General features: G+C 34.6%; 1 protein-coding gene across 1 annotated transcript; it reads left to right on the forward strand.

Moving 5' to 3' along the window:
- Nucleotides 1-3,376: 3,376 nt before the first annotated feature.
- Nucleotides 3,377-15,695, forward strand: traf1 (TNF receptor-associated factor 1). Its single transcript, XM_084086316.1, has 10 exons — nucleotides 3,377-3,902; nucleotides 4,364-4,451; nucleotides 4,651-4,749; nucleotides 6,239-6,400; nucleotides 7,281-7,340; nucleotides 7,426-7,494; nucleotides 8,249-8,677; nucleotides 10,558-10,735; nucleotides 12,777-12,925; nucleotides 15,279-15,695. The coding sequence occupies exons 1-10, from the start codon at nucleotides 3,682-3,684 to the stop codon at nucleotides 15,495-15,497; spliced, it is 1,674 nt and encodes a 557-aa protein (XP_083942442.1). The 5' UTR covers nucleotides 3,377-3,681; the 3' UTR covers nucleotides 15,498-15,695.
- Nucleotides 15,696-17,963: the final 2,268 nt, after the last annotated feature.

The following is a 17,963-nucleotide window of genomic DNA, read 5'->3' on the forward strand; positions in this document are numbered from 1 at the left end:
AAATGGTTAATATCATGCAACATTCATTTTCATAAGGCGACTGCAGCCTACTTTTTTAACATTTTATTTTATTTCCTAATATAACTATGTGTTACCAAACGTATATGACTGGATATAAATCTGAAAAACAGTTTTAAGACCGAATACTTTTTTTTAAAGCATTAGCGGCACAAATGGTACCATGTTTGTATATGCTTGGTGAACTATTAGCTAACATAAAATAGTATGAAAAGTAACTAGTTCTAAGGATGACATTCCATTTTGGATTTCGACCTCAGAAATATTAACCTTCTTGATTCAAATTAAAATGCAACATTTTGTCATTTGTTGAATTGATATTAAAGTCACTGTGGTATGTTATTAAATTATTTAAAAATATATATTTCTTAAAATTTACACCTAGAAAGTGACATCACTAGGACCCTATTATATTTATTTAGTTCATCCTTATAACCCAGTTCATGGAAAGTACTCATGGAAAGTTTTTAAAGGTTACTAGCTCTGCAAAGGGAAACTTTACACCAATTTATATTTAAACGGTATAGAGTCTGCCAATGCCCCTTGTTAAACACTAAAAAAATCCAATATGCAAAGGTTTTACTCTTTCAGATCGTTTTTCCCCCCATCTCATTTATTCTTTTCATTTGTTCTAAATTGTTAATTTTCTTTAAGAACTATATACCATTCAAAAGTTTGGGGTTGGTAAGATTTTTTTAAATAGTCTCTAATGCGCACTAAGGCTGCGTTTATTTGAACAATAATACAGAAAAACAACTATTTTAATATATTTAAAAATGTAATTTCTTCGTGAAATCATTCTAATATGCTGATTTTGTGCTCAATAAACATTTCTTATTATTATCAATGTTGAAAATAGTGATGCTGTGTAATATATTTGTGAAAAGCTACATTTTAATTTTTCTCTGATTAATAGAAAGTTCAAGAGAGCAGCATTTATTTGAAATCTTTTATAACATAAGCATCTTTACGTCACTTTTGATCAATTTTATGCATCCTTGCTAAATAAAAGTATTAGTTGCTATAAAAAAATCTTACTGATGTTCTATATATTCTTGATTCTTGTTTTGTGAGATTCACTCATATCTCGTATAATACAGTAGGCTATGTGGTTAAAGTTTGTAAGAGAATGACTCTGCAGGTCTAGATTCCAAGAACAGTTGCAGTATCCGTGTTGCAGGAACCGTTAGAATGATGTGCATCTACTCAGCAGAACTCAAAATGAAAACCAAGTGAAGGATGCATCAGAAGCGAGAGGCGTGCTGATGTAACACTTCAGATATTCAACACTCAGCAAGTCATAAACACATCTGGCTGCTTATCTCCTTCCTCCAATATCCTTAACACCCATACTCGTCTTCCACCCAGACAGATTTACAGAAGATGCTGCCCTAAACTTCGCCCCTCTGTTTCCAGCACACTAGACGTTGTCGTTTGGGGCCTCCCAAACAGCCAGATCGATAAGGTCCATCGCATTTTAAGCTTTTGCATCATGAGGTTTCTGTATTATTGGATTGCATCCTCTCACAGTGATTCATGAGGGTACAAACATCTTCTTTTTCAAGGAAACCTCTCGGGCCCCTCACCAGCCACCTGCTGCAGTCATTTTGATGCACTGGTACCTCATGTGATTGCCGTTTAATGAAAAACAGGCCAGCATAGCCCTGCTCTCCTATTACAGAGTAATTGATTTGAGGTGAGGAATGTCCCTTGTAGAGGTGAATAGTTTTACCCAAGTCATTAATCCCCTCAACCAGATATTGAAACCCCCTGACCACCCTCTTTAGCAAAAATTATCTCTCTTGCTCTCCTTCCCTCACTCTCTTATCGTCTAATCTGCTGTCATAAGAATGTATGTACCATGTAAAAGCGTTTCACAAGACAATTATTCACTATTTATCAGCAATTATCTGCAACTTTCATAAAGTTTATTTGGCGTTAAAGTGCATCACAGGTTGAAGTGAAAAAAATATTTTTGTAACCCGCTGTAAGTATGACTAGTGTCAGTCGACATGATGTGCAGATTTGTTATGACTTTTTTTTGCATGTCAAATATTGTAACAGCATGCTATAAAAGTGGGAGATTCCTGTCTGAGTAGAAAGTAAATAAGGTCTTCTGAGGGTTTTTCCACTCTATCTTAAAATGAAATGCTGCTCATTTAACATGATCAATAATCTTTAGGCCATTTGTATAGTCAAATATTCCAAGCGTGAAGGTCAGAGACAAAACATGACAAGTTCTACAGAGCATAAATGACACTGCAAATGTATCACTGCATGAGTTATTTATCACCAGCAGCTCCACTTTTGGTCAAAATCTCATTAAGGATTACTTCATCTTCATTTCACAAACTGAAATGAACAGCAGATGATAAAAAGTTCACTGGTGTGCATAAAGTCTTGATTTTATTTAATGGAATAGTATAGCCGAAATGATGAAAAAACTGTAGCCTAGCCTACTCCACGATAATATTATTGCTATAATATTAATAATTATTATTACTATTATTATTAGCATCATTATTTAATAATAATAATAATATTATTATTGTTTATATATACATTAAATGAGGCAAAGGACGCTTTGCAAAGCGTAATGAACAAAATATATTCATGCATGGCATGAGACCGTCACTCTTGAATTATTGCATAGGCTAATACAGATTCTCTCGCTCTCTCTTTTTTCTATCTCTCTTTTTTTATGGCTCTACAATTTATGACGTGAATACAGTAGCTACGTCCGACATGCCATTTATGATTAACAGTGAGTGAAGATGAAAAATAAAAACGTGTCCACCACTTTGGAACCGCAGGTAGTTTCTCAGATGTGGGGACTTTCCGTCTTGACGGATGTGACGGTGAACTGAGGCCAAGAGTTCTGAGAAAGAGAGAGGCTGTGTCTCAACACCTAGAGCTGCCTGCTCACCTGCTACGGCCATCGTCGGCACGTTACTCATTGTGGCATGCACTGAGACTCATCACGAACCGGACAGGTCTCGGTTCACAGAGTTCCGTTCATTCGGTTTTAGATTCAGTCCGATTCGTGAACGCACAGACTGCTTTTGTAAATCGGTTCTATGGATTCATTGCAAATTTCACTTTCAATATGTTTCACTTTCATGTAGGCTAGGCTATTTGTTCATGAATAATTAAATGACTTCAGCCTTTTTAGCTTATCTATGCCATGGCAGGTTTTAGGTATTGTGTAAAGTAAAAAAAAAAAAAAACATTGAAAAAACAAAACAAAACAAAAAAACCCACAGAGATCACCGTTTTCACTTTCTGAACAGAACGCGCGTTGTAAATGAACGCTCTGACTGTAGGCGGGGTCGAGAAAGCTTTTTTCATACTTTTTTTTAGTACGCTCACTATGCTTTCAGGAGACAGCCAGTGTTTACATGCGGTGTTATCACTTTTACTCATGATTTAGTCCACACTTTTTTCTTTGTCTTCTTATTTTGTAGCCTTTTCAGTTTATTATCAGCAAGATCCAAAGCAATGTATCTGATAAGTGGGCGGAAAAACAGCGCAATAATATTTCCGGGTGTTTGAAAGGGGGGAACCCCGTGGTGTTTTTCTACCGTGGGTACAAAACCAAAAAGTCAAAAGCATATCAATATATTATAACGTGCTGTTGGTACAGACATTTCATTTAAAAGCTCAATGGCTTCTGGATCAGCTAACGTTACTTCAGACCCGTCGTTAAACGGGGTTTCGTCCACACCGGGTGAGAACGAGTACCCGTCGGGTTTTCCTCAGAGCATCTGCGATGAGGTTCCCAAAGAGAAGTATTTGTGCAGCAACTGTAATAATGTCTTGAATAAAGCGCGTCAAACGGTGTGTGGTCACCGCTACTGCCTCGCGTGCGTCAACTGGCTGGTCAGGTAAGAGAATAGTTCAGAACAGCTAGTGTTTCATGACGACACACACACAAGACATGGCTTGCATGGCCACTGATTTCATTTTCGGTTTTGATAGTAATTGTACGTTATGGTGATAATTATGGCTTAATCAATCACTGGGCGATGACTAACTTACCAAAGTGGTATAACTAGTATACTTTATGTGCCTTGCCATATGTATGTGTGTGAAAATGTAAAAATTCATAACGTTTTCTGTGATGGGTGGGTTTAGGGGTAGGGTTAGTGTAAGGGGATAGAATATACAGTTTGTGCAGTATAAATATAATTATTTCTATGGAAAGTCCCCATACAATGTGTGTGTGGCTACAGAACTTAGTTCGTTTATAAAGTGAGAAAATAAACTGTAAATTGCTATGGATGAGGGTATGTGCTAAATGACTTAAATGTAGCCTAAATGTCATTAATAAATGCTTCAATTTCAGAAACAACAAGGACCTTGTGTGCACAAAGTGTAAAGAAGAAGATCCCAGTGTTGAGAGTGACACTAGTGTACTACTGACTCTTGACCAAGTAAGCAAAACCTTTAATCTATATGTCTATCTGTCTGTCTTATCTATCATCTTAGGTGATTTATGTCTTCACACAAATGTAATAGCGAATGTGTTTACATTCACATTTCTTATGAAGGCTAAATGTCAATGTATGGCATTAGACAGTGGAAGAATCATGACTCATTTTTCGGAAAGTTATCATAATTTCCCCTCTGCAGTTCTACAATGATGCGGCTATCAATAAAGAAATTTTGGATCTGAAAGTTCACTGCGCTAACCAAGGCTGCCCCTGGAGAAGCACCCTGAAGAACTTTGAGGTACTTTTCTGTTTTTGTTATAGAAATTACTAATTCATGATAAGATTATAGATACTCTTATCGTATATCTGCATGCACTGAGTTAGTCGTATATGAATCTTTAATGCACTTTACGGTGTGTATTCAGGTCAGTGATCAAGGCTTTAATCAATTTATGAGATTTTCTTCTAAATGATGTATTAATTTATAGCACATTAAATGTTTTTTTGAGCTTCTCAGGTCCTGATGTGAAGATCATGCTCTGAGCCACTTCCCGAGCCGTCAGATAAAGTCTAGCGCTTTCCATTGCACTTAAGATTAGAACATCGAGTTAATTTATGTAAGACCAGAGATCAGGGCTGTTCACGGGCTGGTACACATTCATGTAAAACCTACAAAGCTATCGGGAACACTGTAATGCTCTCAAATGTCTTTTACACTTGGCTGAGTCAAAATCAATGTGGATTATGGGGCTTTTATTGATCACATTAGCAACTTCTGTTATCACATTGTTAAATCATAGGAACCCGTTGAAACGAGTTGGCAGGCAGTCATACTTTGTTACAACCACAAGATGCTATTTTACGGGAATCCTATAACATGGTGGCTTTGTAGTCATTTCATAACATGAACCAGCCATTAAGTCATTAATCATATAGCTGTTGTGCAGATGTTGTCCAGCGTAGTGAATCAATCCTCAGTCTGATAGAACAATAATAAACTCATACTTTAGGTTTTGAAAAGCCTTGTGTGCAACTTTTATAGGTCAGTGTTTTGTCGTGTAGAGACTGTAGAAATATCGATGACTTTGACCCTCACGGCTGCCTAATGGAAGCCTTTTGTGTTTCTACCTTCGTTCTTTACTCAAGAGAGTCTGAAAGCCTTTTGAGAATATCATTGTTCACAAGCTCCCTATTAAAATAGAAACATGTAGGTTGTGCTTTTTAGAGGTTATGGTTGTAATTAGATAATGCTGTCATTAAGTGTATGGAAATAAAGTAGCATTATCTAATTTGTAGTAATCATAGTTGCTTATTGGAATAGTTCTCCAAAATATGAAAATTCTGTCATTTTTTACTCACTCTCACCCTCTGGACGCTGTTATTATTATATTTTCTGCTGTAGAAAATAAACTTTGAAGAATCTTCAAGCTTTTTTTCATATAGCGACAAGTTATTGTAACCAACTGTTACTCTAGCTAGCTGTAAAACTGGCAAAAACACCATTACTGAAACATAAAAGATAACATGTGCAAGGCTAAAGACAAACAATAACTTTGAACAAAAATTGAACTGGCATGTTTCTCGGAGTGGTGCTTTTATGGTTTTATGGTGTGTGTTTTCTATAGGAGTATTCATTATGAACTGTCCTTGTATTCAAAAGAGCAGCATGAAGATTTTTGGATAAAACATTTCCAAAGAAAAAAGCATACATGTTCACAATAAATTCAATTAACGTTCACATTTTAGTTGAATTATCCCTTTAATATGCTTAATTACTCATTTAACAGGACCATCAGAGTCAATGTGAGTATGCCCTGATCCCTTGCAATATTGGGTGTGGCATAATGGTGCAGAGGAAGACACTGGCCACGCATCTGGAGAGAGGCTGTCCCAACAACAAGACCACATGTTCCTCTTGTGCTGGTGTCCTGACACCGAGAGAACTCCAGGTAAGCTTAGAAAATGATCATTGGGGCTGTGTACCCTCCAAAAAAATCTATCTAGTTTATCTACAGTGAAAATTTGTTATAAACTTATTTATATTCTTAGAATAAGATAATTGTACGATATTAAGAATTAAGACAATAGTTTTTCTTTTACTGCTTTATTGTTTTAAGCATACATCTTACTACATTTGGTTAGATTTATGCCTAAAATTAGAAAAAAAAGTTCCTAAAAGAACATAGTGATTGGAAAAAATGTGAGATATATGAAAAAATATAGATTTCAGTGCTTTTGCGTGCGCTCGCAGAAGTGTGGCATTCCCCTGAGAAACTTTGTGTTCGCTCGCTAAATGTTTCACAAAGTTTGTTTACACAAAGTTTCTTAGGGGAATGCAAATGTTTTTTGAGGGAATGCAAAGTTTCTCTACAGATATATACAGTATATATTTGTGGAAATAATATGATACATAGGCGATATTGTGCAAATAGGCCCAAAGTGCAAGATATTCTGCCTCGTTCGTTGTTGCTAGAGTGGTTTTGGGTCAGCGTGCCCTTGCTTGAAGCCCCATGGCTCGGTTTTAATCCACAGATGTAGTCTCCAGTGTTTACTGCTGTCCCATATTACTGGGTTTTTTTCTATTTCACCCATCGGGACCTGCACTCCGGGACAGATTAAAGGAATAAAAAGGAGGGGGAAAAAAGCAGAAAGCCAGTGAATTTCGACATCAAGCTTCAAACGCAACACATTAGTCAAGATATCTTCAAATGCAATGTGTCTCTCGCCTCAAAGTCTTAATAAGATGTTTTGGAAAGTTTGTGGGACAAAATTGTTTGTGAACTTTCATCATTGTAGCTAGTGCATGTGACTTTCCTAATTCCTTCACAGAAGCATGTGTGTCCCAGTTCAAGCGATAAGAAGACGGCTAAGGCAGATAAACGGCAAAAGGTATAGAACAGCTGGCTTTGGTGGATCACTGAATATTGTGAGATTGCATGTACAATTCTAAAATATGTTTCTGTTTCCTTTGTAGAATAATCACTCGGGCAGCTCAAAAAAGAAAGAGCCATGCATTTTCTCAGACGTTGGTTGTTCTTTTAAGGTTGGTCTTTTAATAATAGTTCCTGTTTATATGTTAATTAAGATTCTCTATATAATTTTGTGGAACAAAAGTTTTATATTGAGCAGAAACTTTGGACATTTAAGTCAGATTCAAAATATATGAATGTCAAATGTGAAAATTGCCAAAATTTGGTCTAGGTATCCCCAGGGGCCAAGGGGGTTATATGAGGTCCACAAAGAGCTTGAGTGAATTAATGTTTTTTTGTTTTTTTTACGAAAAAATAGGATTTTACAACAACAACAAAAAAAAAATACGAAGTTTTATTTAAAAAGTGTTTCATGTTCAGATGAATTGTATGGCTATTTGGAACAATAATTATTGTGAAAAGTACTTACAGTACAAATACATTTTAAATTGAGCTTAAATTGACCCTCTAATTATGAGCAAAAATAGAGAAAACAAATATTTTGCAGAAAAAGGATATGCTGTAAATTTAAGTGGATTATTCTACTTGTGGATTCAATCATAGAATTAAAGAGTTTTGTTAAATTTATGTTTAAAAAAATAAACAAAATTTTACAATAGTGTAACAAAAACGTACAATGAATAAATATAAATTAATATATGCTTTGAAAACATAGGCCTATTCTCTGAAAACAATTTCCATTACAATTTTACTTCTCGATGAAAATCTTGTTTTATGATTATATTTTTATATATTAGTGTTTGTGTGTGGAGGAAGTATATATAGTGGTGGAATGATACAATGTTTTGCTGCAACGCTTTATCGCAGGGTTATGCAGACAAAGTAAAAGAACACGAGTCCTGCAGCCATGTGGGCCATCTACAGCTTCTGTTGGATGTGACCAGGGCTCTTCAGCGTACCTTGAGTTCCCCAGCTGATCGAGGCCAACACGAAAGCCCTGATTTTCTTCAGCCTGGACAGTGTTGTGCATCCCTCGCTTCTCCGATTGAGGGTGAGATTGAGATCGAGACCGATGGAGGAGATCCAGGAGTGAGCGATAAGGCCTTCAGCCTCCACGATGATCAGGTTGAACTTGCTGTTGGCCAGCAACTGGACGCCATACAGCAGAGAGTGCAGGTTATGGAGAACATCATCTCAGCTTTGAACAGGGAGGTGGAGAAGACGCAGCTCAGTGTTATTGCACTGGAGAGGGACAATGACAACAGTCAGCAGATCATTGAGCACTTAGAAACCAAAGTAAGTTATTTTTCATGCCACTGATTGTATAGACATTTTTATCTTTAAATGGTTCTAAATGGTTTTGTAAACTGTGGTCAGTTTTAAAATGCCATTAGGTTTTTATGAGTTTTTTTTTTTTTTTTTAAAGAAGAAGAAAGCAGATTTTCAACTTCTGAGGAACTTTTAGAGATTGTATGGCAAAATGACACGGAATCCATGAGACAAGAATCCATGAGCCGCATTAATAGACCGTTTTCTAAGGCTGCACAATTTATTAAAACCATTTAAAAACCATACAATAGCATAGAACTGTTGTTCATTCACAAAGGCTACGATTCAGTTAAATAAATACATGCCCTGCAGGTTTAATATATATGTGCTTTAATTATTCAAATGCGTGTAGATTATGTGCGTCCCAGAGCGGCTCGGTTCTCAGTAAATGCTGCTCCACATGAACTGTTATCATTTATATGGGCGGAGTGCGTCTCAAACTCCATCTCTGCATATGCTGTGCGTTTGGGTTGCCTATAACGTTCATCTGGGAATGCAATGTGCGCCATTTCATCAGATTTATAAGGTAAATAATTTATAAACCTACCCCAACATTCTCTAAATATGCAAACTGTACATTACGATTTCAAAAATAAAAATAAGTGGCTCTGACGTCCACATATTCTTGTTCAAGAAATTACTGTGGCTGTAATAGCATTTCTATCATAAAGTAGCTAAATATTAAAGATTAAGTGAACATTTGTATGCGATTAAGTGAACAATTTAATGCGTCCTTGCTGAATAAAAGTATTAATTTCTTTCAAAATAAAACTTTTTAACTGTAGTATTTCTTAAAACTAAGTTCAGCATTATCAAAATAATTCATAAAATGTCATAAATCACCACAAAATGTCCATGACATTGTTTTCAGATCTAAATTTGGTCAAAAAATCTAAATTTGAATCCACTGATAACGAAATATAGTAAGCTATAAACAAATTGCCCTTAACATCATTAATGACATCTAATGTTTCTGGAAATACCTCATATGATAACGTTCATGGCTAATTCATGCTGAATTTCATTTTATTTTAATTCTATCTAAATTAAAAATCAAATTACTATTCTGCATCCTGCTACCTCATTTCAAATGTCAGGAATTCAATTCACTTCTGAAAGGTGCACAACCCTGATATCACATTATTTCCATCCCGGATTATCAAAATCAAAGCACTTGCTTTCCACTGTGTGTAAATAGCAACAACAGATTTCATTACTTTGATGTGTCCTGCAGTTAACTAGGCATTGATCTCATGCTGTGAATCTGCAGTGTGGTTGGAGCTAATGAATGTGTCTGTGTTACAAAAGAGCTAAAATGCTACATAGGAGTCTTTGGAAAACATTTGTTTCCTGTGATGTGTTTTTTATTTGTAGCCTCTGGGTCGCATTATTCATGGTTTAAATAAGAACTCGCATAAAACTAACAAAGGTATTCGTTTTTTGGGGGTCTGAATGATAATGTATTTGTCCCTGTGCTTATAACAAATGATTATGGCTGTGTTCTGTCTCTCGACCTGGAGGGGTTATTTAACACGCACGAGCTGAGATGACACTCCTGAAGTGCTGAAAATGAAGAGATAAGTTGAAGTATGGATGAGAGGGGAATGAATGGTAGAAAATAGATTTGTGTGACAGTTCTCCAAGTGCTGTCGAGAAAAAAAAGAATGTGTCTAATAGGATGCAGCTATCTCGTTCTGTTTCTATATTTCGAAGTGTCTCGCACAAGGCGCCTGACCTAAACCAGCTCTGAAGGTCCATTATGATACATTAATTTTATGCTTTTGCAGTGAGCCAATCTGTACCTTTGTGTGATTCATCTACGATAATGGTTTTCCATTACATTTTAGGTAGCCGAGCTGCAGCAGAGGCTGGTCAGGAAAGACATTCACATCACTTCATTGCAGCAGTGTATCAGCGCCCAGCAGGACGTCTCGTATGATGGCACCTTCCTCTGGCGGTTGTGTGATGTCAGCCAGAGTCTGAGAGAGGCTGCCAGCGGCCAGAAGATCAGTCAGTACTCGCCAGGTACCAAAGCACGTCTCCTGCACTGCACTGCTCTTAATGGGAGAGTTCATCCAAAAATAAACATCGTCTTTATTGACAGATACGTATGACTTACTTTCTTCTGTCCAACACACAAAAGAAGAAGAAATGTATACAGATTTTGATTGATGAAATCAACAATGAAAATCAACTTGAATTGGGAAATCTGTATTAATTTATATAAATATATATTTAATATTATGTATATATAATACTAAATATATATTATTTATATAATATATAAAAAATATACAAAATTTTATATATACATACATATACATCTTTTGTGATTTTGTATAATTTTTTTTAATAAATTTCTATATATAATATAAATAATATTTTTCATATATATATATATATATATATATATATATATATATGTATATATATATATATATTAGGGCTGTCAAAAGATTAATCGCGATTAATCACATCCAAAATAAAAGTTTGTGTTTAAATAATATATGTGAGTGTACTGTGTATAATTATTTTGTATATATAAATACACACACATGCATGTATATATTTAAGAAATATTTGCATACATATACTGTATATATTTATATATAATTTATATTATATATAAATATAATTTTTTTATATATAAATAACACATTTTTCTTAAATATATACATGCATGTGTGTGTATTTCTAGATACAAATTTAATTATACACAGTACACTCACATATATTATTTAAACACAAACTTTTATTTTGGATGCGATTAATCGCAATTAATCTTTTGACAGCCCTTATATAATATATATATATATATATATATATATATATATATATATATATATATATATATATATATATATATATATATATATATATAAATATTTATATATATCCATTCCTGCCATCTATGTAAATCAACTTGAATTGGAAAATCTGTATTAATTTCTAATTTTGTGTGTTCTTTTATATAAATATATATTTAATATTATGTATATATATTACTAAATGTATATTATTTATGTAATATATAAAAATATATACAAAACACATCTTTTAAATTATTTTTTATACAGTTTTATATATTATATCAATAATATTATATATATATATATTATTTCTTTCTTTCAGTAACCACTCACCAATTCAGTGAGTTCATTAAGCGATAGGTATATAAGACTGATTCAAATGGTAATGCTAATTAAGTCATTCATCAAAAGAATTGGCTCATTTATTTATGAATCGAACTACACTGGTAGCGCTGTATGTTTTTGGTTTAATTAAAGGAATGATTTGTTCAGGAATTAGGGCGACACTACTCTTTTATATAATGAAGGTAGATGGTGACTATGGGTTTGGGTTGTCCATATGAGCTCTGCATCATATTCCAAATCATATGATAGATTGTGTAAGGAACAGGCCTGCATCTACGTTGTGATTCAGAAAAATCTTCCCCTGGGCCTTATTTTCCCAAGCATGTTCCATTTGCAGTTTCAGTTGACATAATTGATTTATATTATTGACAATCACAGGCTCCCTCACTTCTGTGCCGAAGCAAAACAGTTTTGCCGGCGCTGAATACTTTAATGCATCAGACTGGACTCATCAGGAGAGCTGCGTTGAATGAATGTTAGTTGTTATTCTGTATTGAGGTAGAATCGATGCTCATTCTTAAGACCAGTGCTAAAAATTGAGTTGGTACCAGCGAACGGGAAAGCAAAAAAAGCAGATGTGAATGTGGAGCAGTTATAAAGACTGAAATGGGGTTGTTTGCCCAGTGGGCATGTGTCTGTGTGAACACAACTGTAATAGACAGGAAGACTGAGAAAGAGAAAGACTGAAAGAGAACAACTGAAGGTAATTTAATTGACTTGTTTTCTTTCCCGTCATTAAAAAAAATAGGCTATCAGAATAACTGTTCCGCCGATACAACAGTCAGCAAAAGGAAGCCACACGTTTGATTTCTGAGATGAAAGAAGCTCTCTGGTTATCTGCTGCTATTTTTAAGAGTTTTAACTAAAGCCCATCACGCTTCACATAACAATGACAATGCTTTGTTTTTCAGCTTTCTATACCGCCAGGTATGGATTTAAAGTGTGCATGCGGCTCTATTTGAACGGAGATGGGGTTGGAAAGGGAACGCACATCTCTCTTTTCTTTGTTATAATGAAAGGAGAATATGACCCCATTCTCTCATGGCCGTTCAGACACAAGGTAAACTGCTATAATCAAGCTGTCAATCAGTGAATTAATCAATCGCTTAATGCACATTGTGTTGTTTATGCTGAATTCACACATTAAAGGAGTCATATCATGAGGAAACAAATTATCCTTGATCTTTTGAAATAAAAAGCATTGATGTACTATTAAATTATATCACAAATTAACTCAAAACATCCTGACTAGTCGTACAAGACGGTTTGGATAACACTTTACAATACGGTCAGGTTTCATTTGTTAACATTAGTTAACTATATTAGGTAATGTAAACTAACATTGAACAATATTTCTACAGCATTTATTAATCTTAGTTGATGCTAATTTACACATTTACTAATACATTTTTAAGATCAAAAGTTATATCTATTTACATTAGTTAATGTACTGTGAACTAACATGATCATTTGTTTTAACAAATGTTAATAAATGCAGTATAAATATTTTGCTCATTGCTGGTTAATGAGCTTATTGTAATGTGTTACCACACTTAAAAAATAATAATAATAATAATAATTGAACCATTCATTTCAATAGCTGGCTTTCTTTTTTTTTTTTTTTTTAGTACAAAAATCAAAACTAACAAAAAAATTTACCTAAATTATCTTTTAGATTATATTAGCTTTTTTTTATCTAGATCCAAAAGCAGCGTTGTTATTGTTAACTAAAATTAAACTATTAAAAGTTGTTTTCGTTCATTGAAATAAAGCTGAATTAAATATATAAATATAAAACAGTAGACTTAGAAATAAAATAAGTGTAAGTTGAAATAAAAATAAAAAATATGACAAAATCACATTACAAAAAAAAGAAAAGAAAGGAAAATATAAAAATAAAAGCTTATTTAAAATAATAATAAATATTATAACAGTATATTGTTACAAAATTTAAAGTTCAGGGAAGAAGGAGGCGGGAACCGGGGAGTAATCAATGTAAAGTTTAATCATTAAAGAGACATCAAATGGCTGCTGTATACATAATAAAACATAACATAAGGTCCAGGCCAGGTCCTCTCTCATCTTGCACTGTCGTCACTCCTGCTTTTATCCTTCCGGAGCTCCTCCGTGAGACCAGAGACCGGTGTGGCGCGCAGGTGGTGCTCATCGGCCTCGCTCCGCTCCCACAGCTCTCGGCCCCGTCCTGCTCGCCACAGACAGTACTGTGCAAAAGTCTTAGGAACGTTAGTATTTTCACCCCCCAAAAAATGGTTTTAAGCCAGTTATTTATATCTTTTGCTGTAGTGTGTCAGTAGGAAATATCAGTTTGCATTTCCAAACATTCCTTTTGTCATTAATTGTAACAATCCAGTGTGATTTCTGTATGCAAAAGGAGTCTGACAGCAGACAAATCCACACGGAGATCTGATCTCACCATCATCAGCTGTCTGGGATTACATAAAGAAACAGAAGAAATTGAGACAGACTGAATCCTAAAGAACTGTGGTAACGTCTCTAAAATCTGTTTCTTCATGTAATCCCAGATGGACTCGATGATGGCGAGATCAGATCTCAGTGTGGATCATACCAGCTGTTGTCAGACTCCTTGTTCATACAAAAATCTTTTGTCTCTCGATTATTACAATAAATGACAAAAGGAATGTTTGGATATGTAAATTGATATTTCCAACTGACACACAACAGCAGACGTTATTAATAACTGGCTTAAAACCATGTTTTTCTGGTGAAAATACAAACGTGTCTTAGAATTTTGCACAGTACTGTATACAGTATATAAAAAATACTAAAATAACTGTCCATAAGTCCAAGGCCAAACAAATCGATTACAATGCTGTTCACATATTGAACTGTCCTTCTTCAGTTTTGTCTCAAGAGGACAGAACACCGTGAGCACTGAAGTGCATTAACATCTCATGTGTGCATGTTTAGTATACCTAATATGAAGACGTACATCACTGACACTTTACTTATTTATGTTATATATATTACACTTATATTCTGGTTTATAGGTAATACTTTTTGGGTCAAATTATTATTATAATTTTTTTTTTTTTTTTTTTTTTAGTCTGATTTGACCAGTTTAACAGCACTTTGTAGAATTGATTGCTTTTCTGCTATTGAATGATGGGGCAGTTCAAAATTTCACATTGAAGATTACATTTTTAATGGCCTGAAATTTCTTAAAGGGTAAGAGAGTGGAAAAGGGTCATGAAAAACTAAATTAAACTGTTTATGGTGCAAAAAACCTTACTAAGTGCACTTCAGGACAAGGAATGAAATAATAAATGTATGATGTGACCCCTTTAATAGTGGCTTCTGCTTTGGTTCCTCAATCATGTGGCATCAGCATTTTCCATGACCTTCCACTGACTTCTCCTGCATGTACCTGGCAGGTTACGTTCTTTTTCATAGATCAGAACCAGAGGGAGCACGTCATCGACGCTTTCCGCCCCGACCTCTCCTCTGCCTCTTTCCACCGGCCCGTCTCAGAGATGAATGTGGCCAGCGGGTGCCCCCTCTTCTTCCCTCTGGTGAAATTGAGGTCGCCTAAGCACGCATACTGCAAGGATGACACGATCTATATCAAGTGTGTGGTGGACATCTCCTCCTGAACCGTGAAGGCCTGGCTGTTATGGAGGACCGGAGACCTTAGGGAGCACAAAAATTGTGGATTTGGATCAAATGAATATGGAGTGCAGAGAAACGACAAACCCAGAAATATTCATGAACTCTTATCTTTTTGTGTGTTATTTTAGATATTTTTCTTTTTTATTTATTATGGAATAATAAAATGGGTTTGCTGTCTTGTTTTTGTGTTTCCTGTATTGTTTACCACATGTCTCAACATTGTAGATAAAATATGGGTACGTTTACACAACAATGATGTACTAAAAGTTTTTCGAATACTGGCGACAACGTTGTCAAAATGATCCCCGTTCACACGGATATAAATAAACGCTGTATTATTCATGCCAGGCCAGTAGTCTGCTATTCTATATTTAGAATTAAGTTATTTATCAATTTTTAGAACTATATCGTTATAGTTATTTATTGTCTCCGCGTAAACTACCAAACTTGCGTATTTGTGAAAACTGTTACGTTATGCACGGGCATATTACATGTTCAGTCTATAGTAGATTTTTCTCGGGTCTGTGTGAACGGGGATCGTTTTGACAACATTGTCATCTATATGCGGAAATTATTTTGTTGTTTTTAATATATATATTTTTAAATGTCTACATAGTTTTTCATTTTTATTCCAGTTTTAGCTATTTTACTAGATCAAGTTAAAATGATATGAAGTTAGTTGAAATGAAGTTAGTTTCAGTTAAAGGTACGCTATGTAACTTTTGGCCCTCTAGAGGTTAAAAAATAACATTGCATGCACATTTTGTGGCTCTGCATGACTGCGGATGAAATGACCCTTCACAATACACAATGCATTTACAATGAACTTACAGAGATACATAAGGCAATTTATCTGTTTAATAAAATCTCTTACTCACCTGTTGAGTAATAAAAACGCCATCTCCGCATCGCTTTTACAACTTTTTAAATCCCTCAGTTCTCGCCATCTCCGAAAAGCCGAGCTAATGTTGATTCATGTTTTATTACAAGCTTTGTTCGGCGTTTGTTTAAAATGGGTGATTCCCAAGAGGTTTGAGATTTAGTTGCTCCATGTCAACCTTTTTTCGCTCGTTGCTCAACGTCACTTCACACCATACATGCATTAAAGTAGTTGGAGCAACTTTTCTCTATTTACCATAGTGAAAACCATCCTGACAGGTCTAAAATTTAAACGCGTATAATAGGATTACCATAGTGAATCAGGGTAAGATAAAAACATGTTTTGGAAGAAGGATTGATTTATTGACTCGTTACATACTCATTACAAAGTTAGTGTACTAATAACCCTGAATTAAAGTCCTTGCTTTGGTTGGTGCAAATCGTTATATCATTCTGCTTACTGTACTTGTATTTATTTCATACATTGATTAGTATCAAAACTTTGATATCTTTAGAAGTAGGAGAGTCATTCAAACTTGTGTAACATGCATCCTTATCAAACAGGTTAGAATCAGATTAGCAAAAAAATTGTAAAAAATCTGACTTTTTTTAATGTATTTGAGCCATGATCCATCTATGAAGATCCATTTTTTCTCACCAAATGCAGTGGCTACTGTGCAAAATCACCTAGTTTTTACTTGAAATGATTCTATAAAATTGTAATATTTGTCGCTGTAGCATTTTTTTTTTTTTTTTTTCTTCAACACCTTACCTTCATGTTAACACTTACAGAAATCAACCTCGTCCTGCTGGTAAGCAGTTTTTAAAAGTCCTGAAAGTAAACTATTAGAACCCAACACAATCAATTGTTCACAAAATCAAAGAAAAGAACAGGTGGTTTCTCAAAGTGATTACTGCACTTGAGAAGGGCTCGACACTTTGTACAAATCATGTTCAAATCAACACTCTTGGCATTCAGCAGCCCCTGGCCCTGAGTTAGCATGGTTAGTTTTGTTTTTGCGACAAAAAATTTTCATTTAGTCAGCTCACCGTGACCCTGTGATGTCTGCCTGAATCACACTGTCCGAACTTTCACAGAAATCTAAGAATACTGCTGTTATGCCAGCGAATACAAGCCATTATGTGTTAAAAATGTAACTGCATTGTGACAGCTGCACTTGCAGCAAACCTTTACTGATGCCAAGGGCATTTATGCTGACAGACAACTCACTCTCTCTGACACATCTCTCACATCCACTCATCAAAAATAAAACTATTACACTTTATAATAACATTCATAAATGACATTAACAAACATATCATGCTCAAAATGTCAATTATGCAGATTAATCTGTCTGTATAACTTTATATGAACCTATATAACATATCTATACTTTTAATATATTTTAAAATATAATATAAAAATACATGATATCTATCTATATAACCATAATTTAATATCTATCTATCTATCTGTCTATCTATCTATCTATCTATCTATCTATCTATCTATCTATCTATCTATCTATCTATCTATCTATCTATCTATCTATCTATCTATCTATCTATCT

Source organism: Abramis brama, assembly GCF_963993115.1.
Source record: "Abramis brama genome assembly, chromosome: 16".
NCBI classification, from domain to species: Eukaryota; Metazoa; Chordata; class Actinopteri; order Cypriniformes; family Leuciscidae; genus Abramis; species Abramis brama.

Coding starts and splice junctions, on each gene's coding strand:
- traf1 (XM_084086316.1), top strand. CDS start 3,682: ATGGCTTCTGGATCAGCTAACGTTACTTCAGACCCGTCGTTAAACGGG. Junction 4,750..6,238: donor GCACCCTGAAGAACTTTGAG/GTACTTTTCTGT, acceptor CTCATTTAACAG/GACCATCAGAGTCAATGTGA. Junction 12,926..15,278: donor CATGGCCGTTCAGACACAAG/GTAAACTGCTAT, acceptor TGTACCTGGCAG/GTTACGTTCTTTTTCATAGA.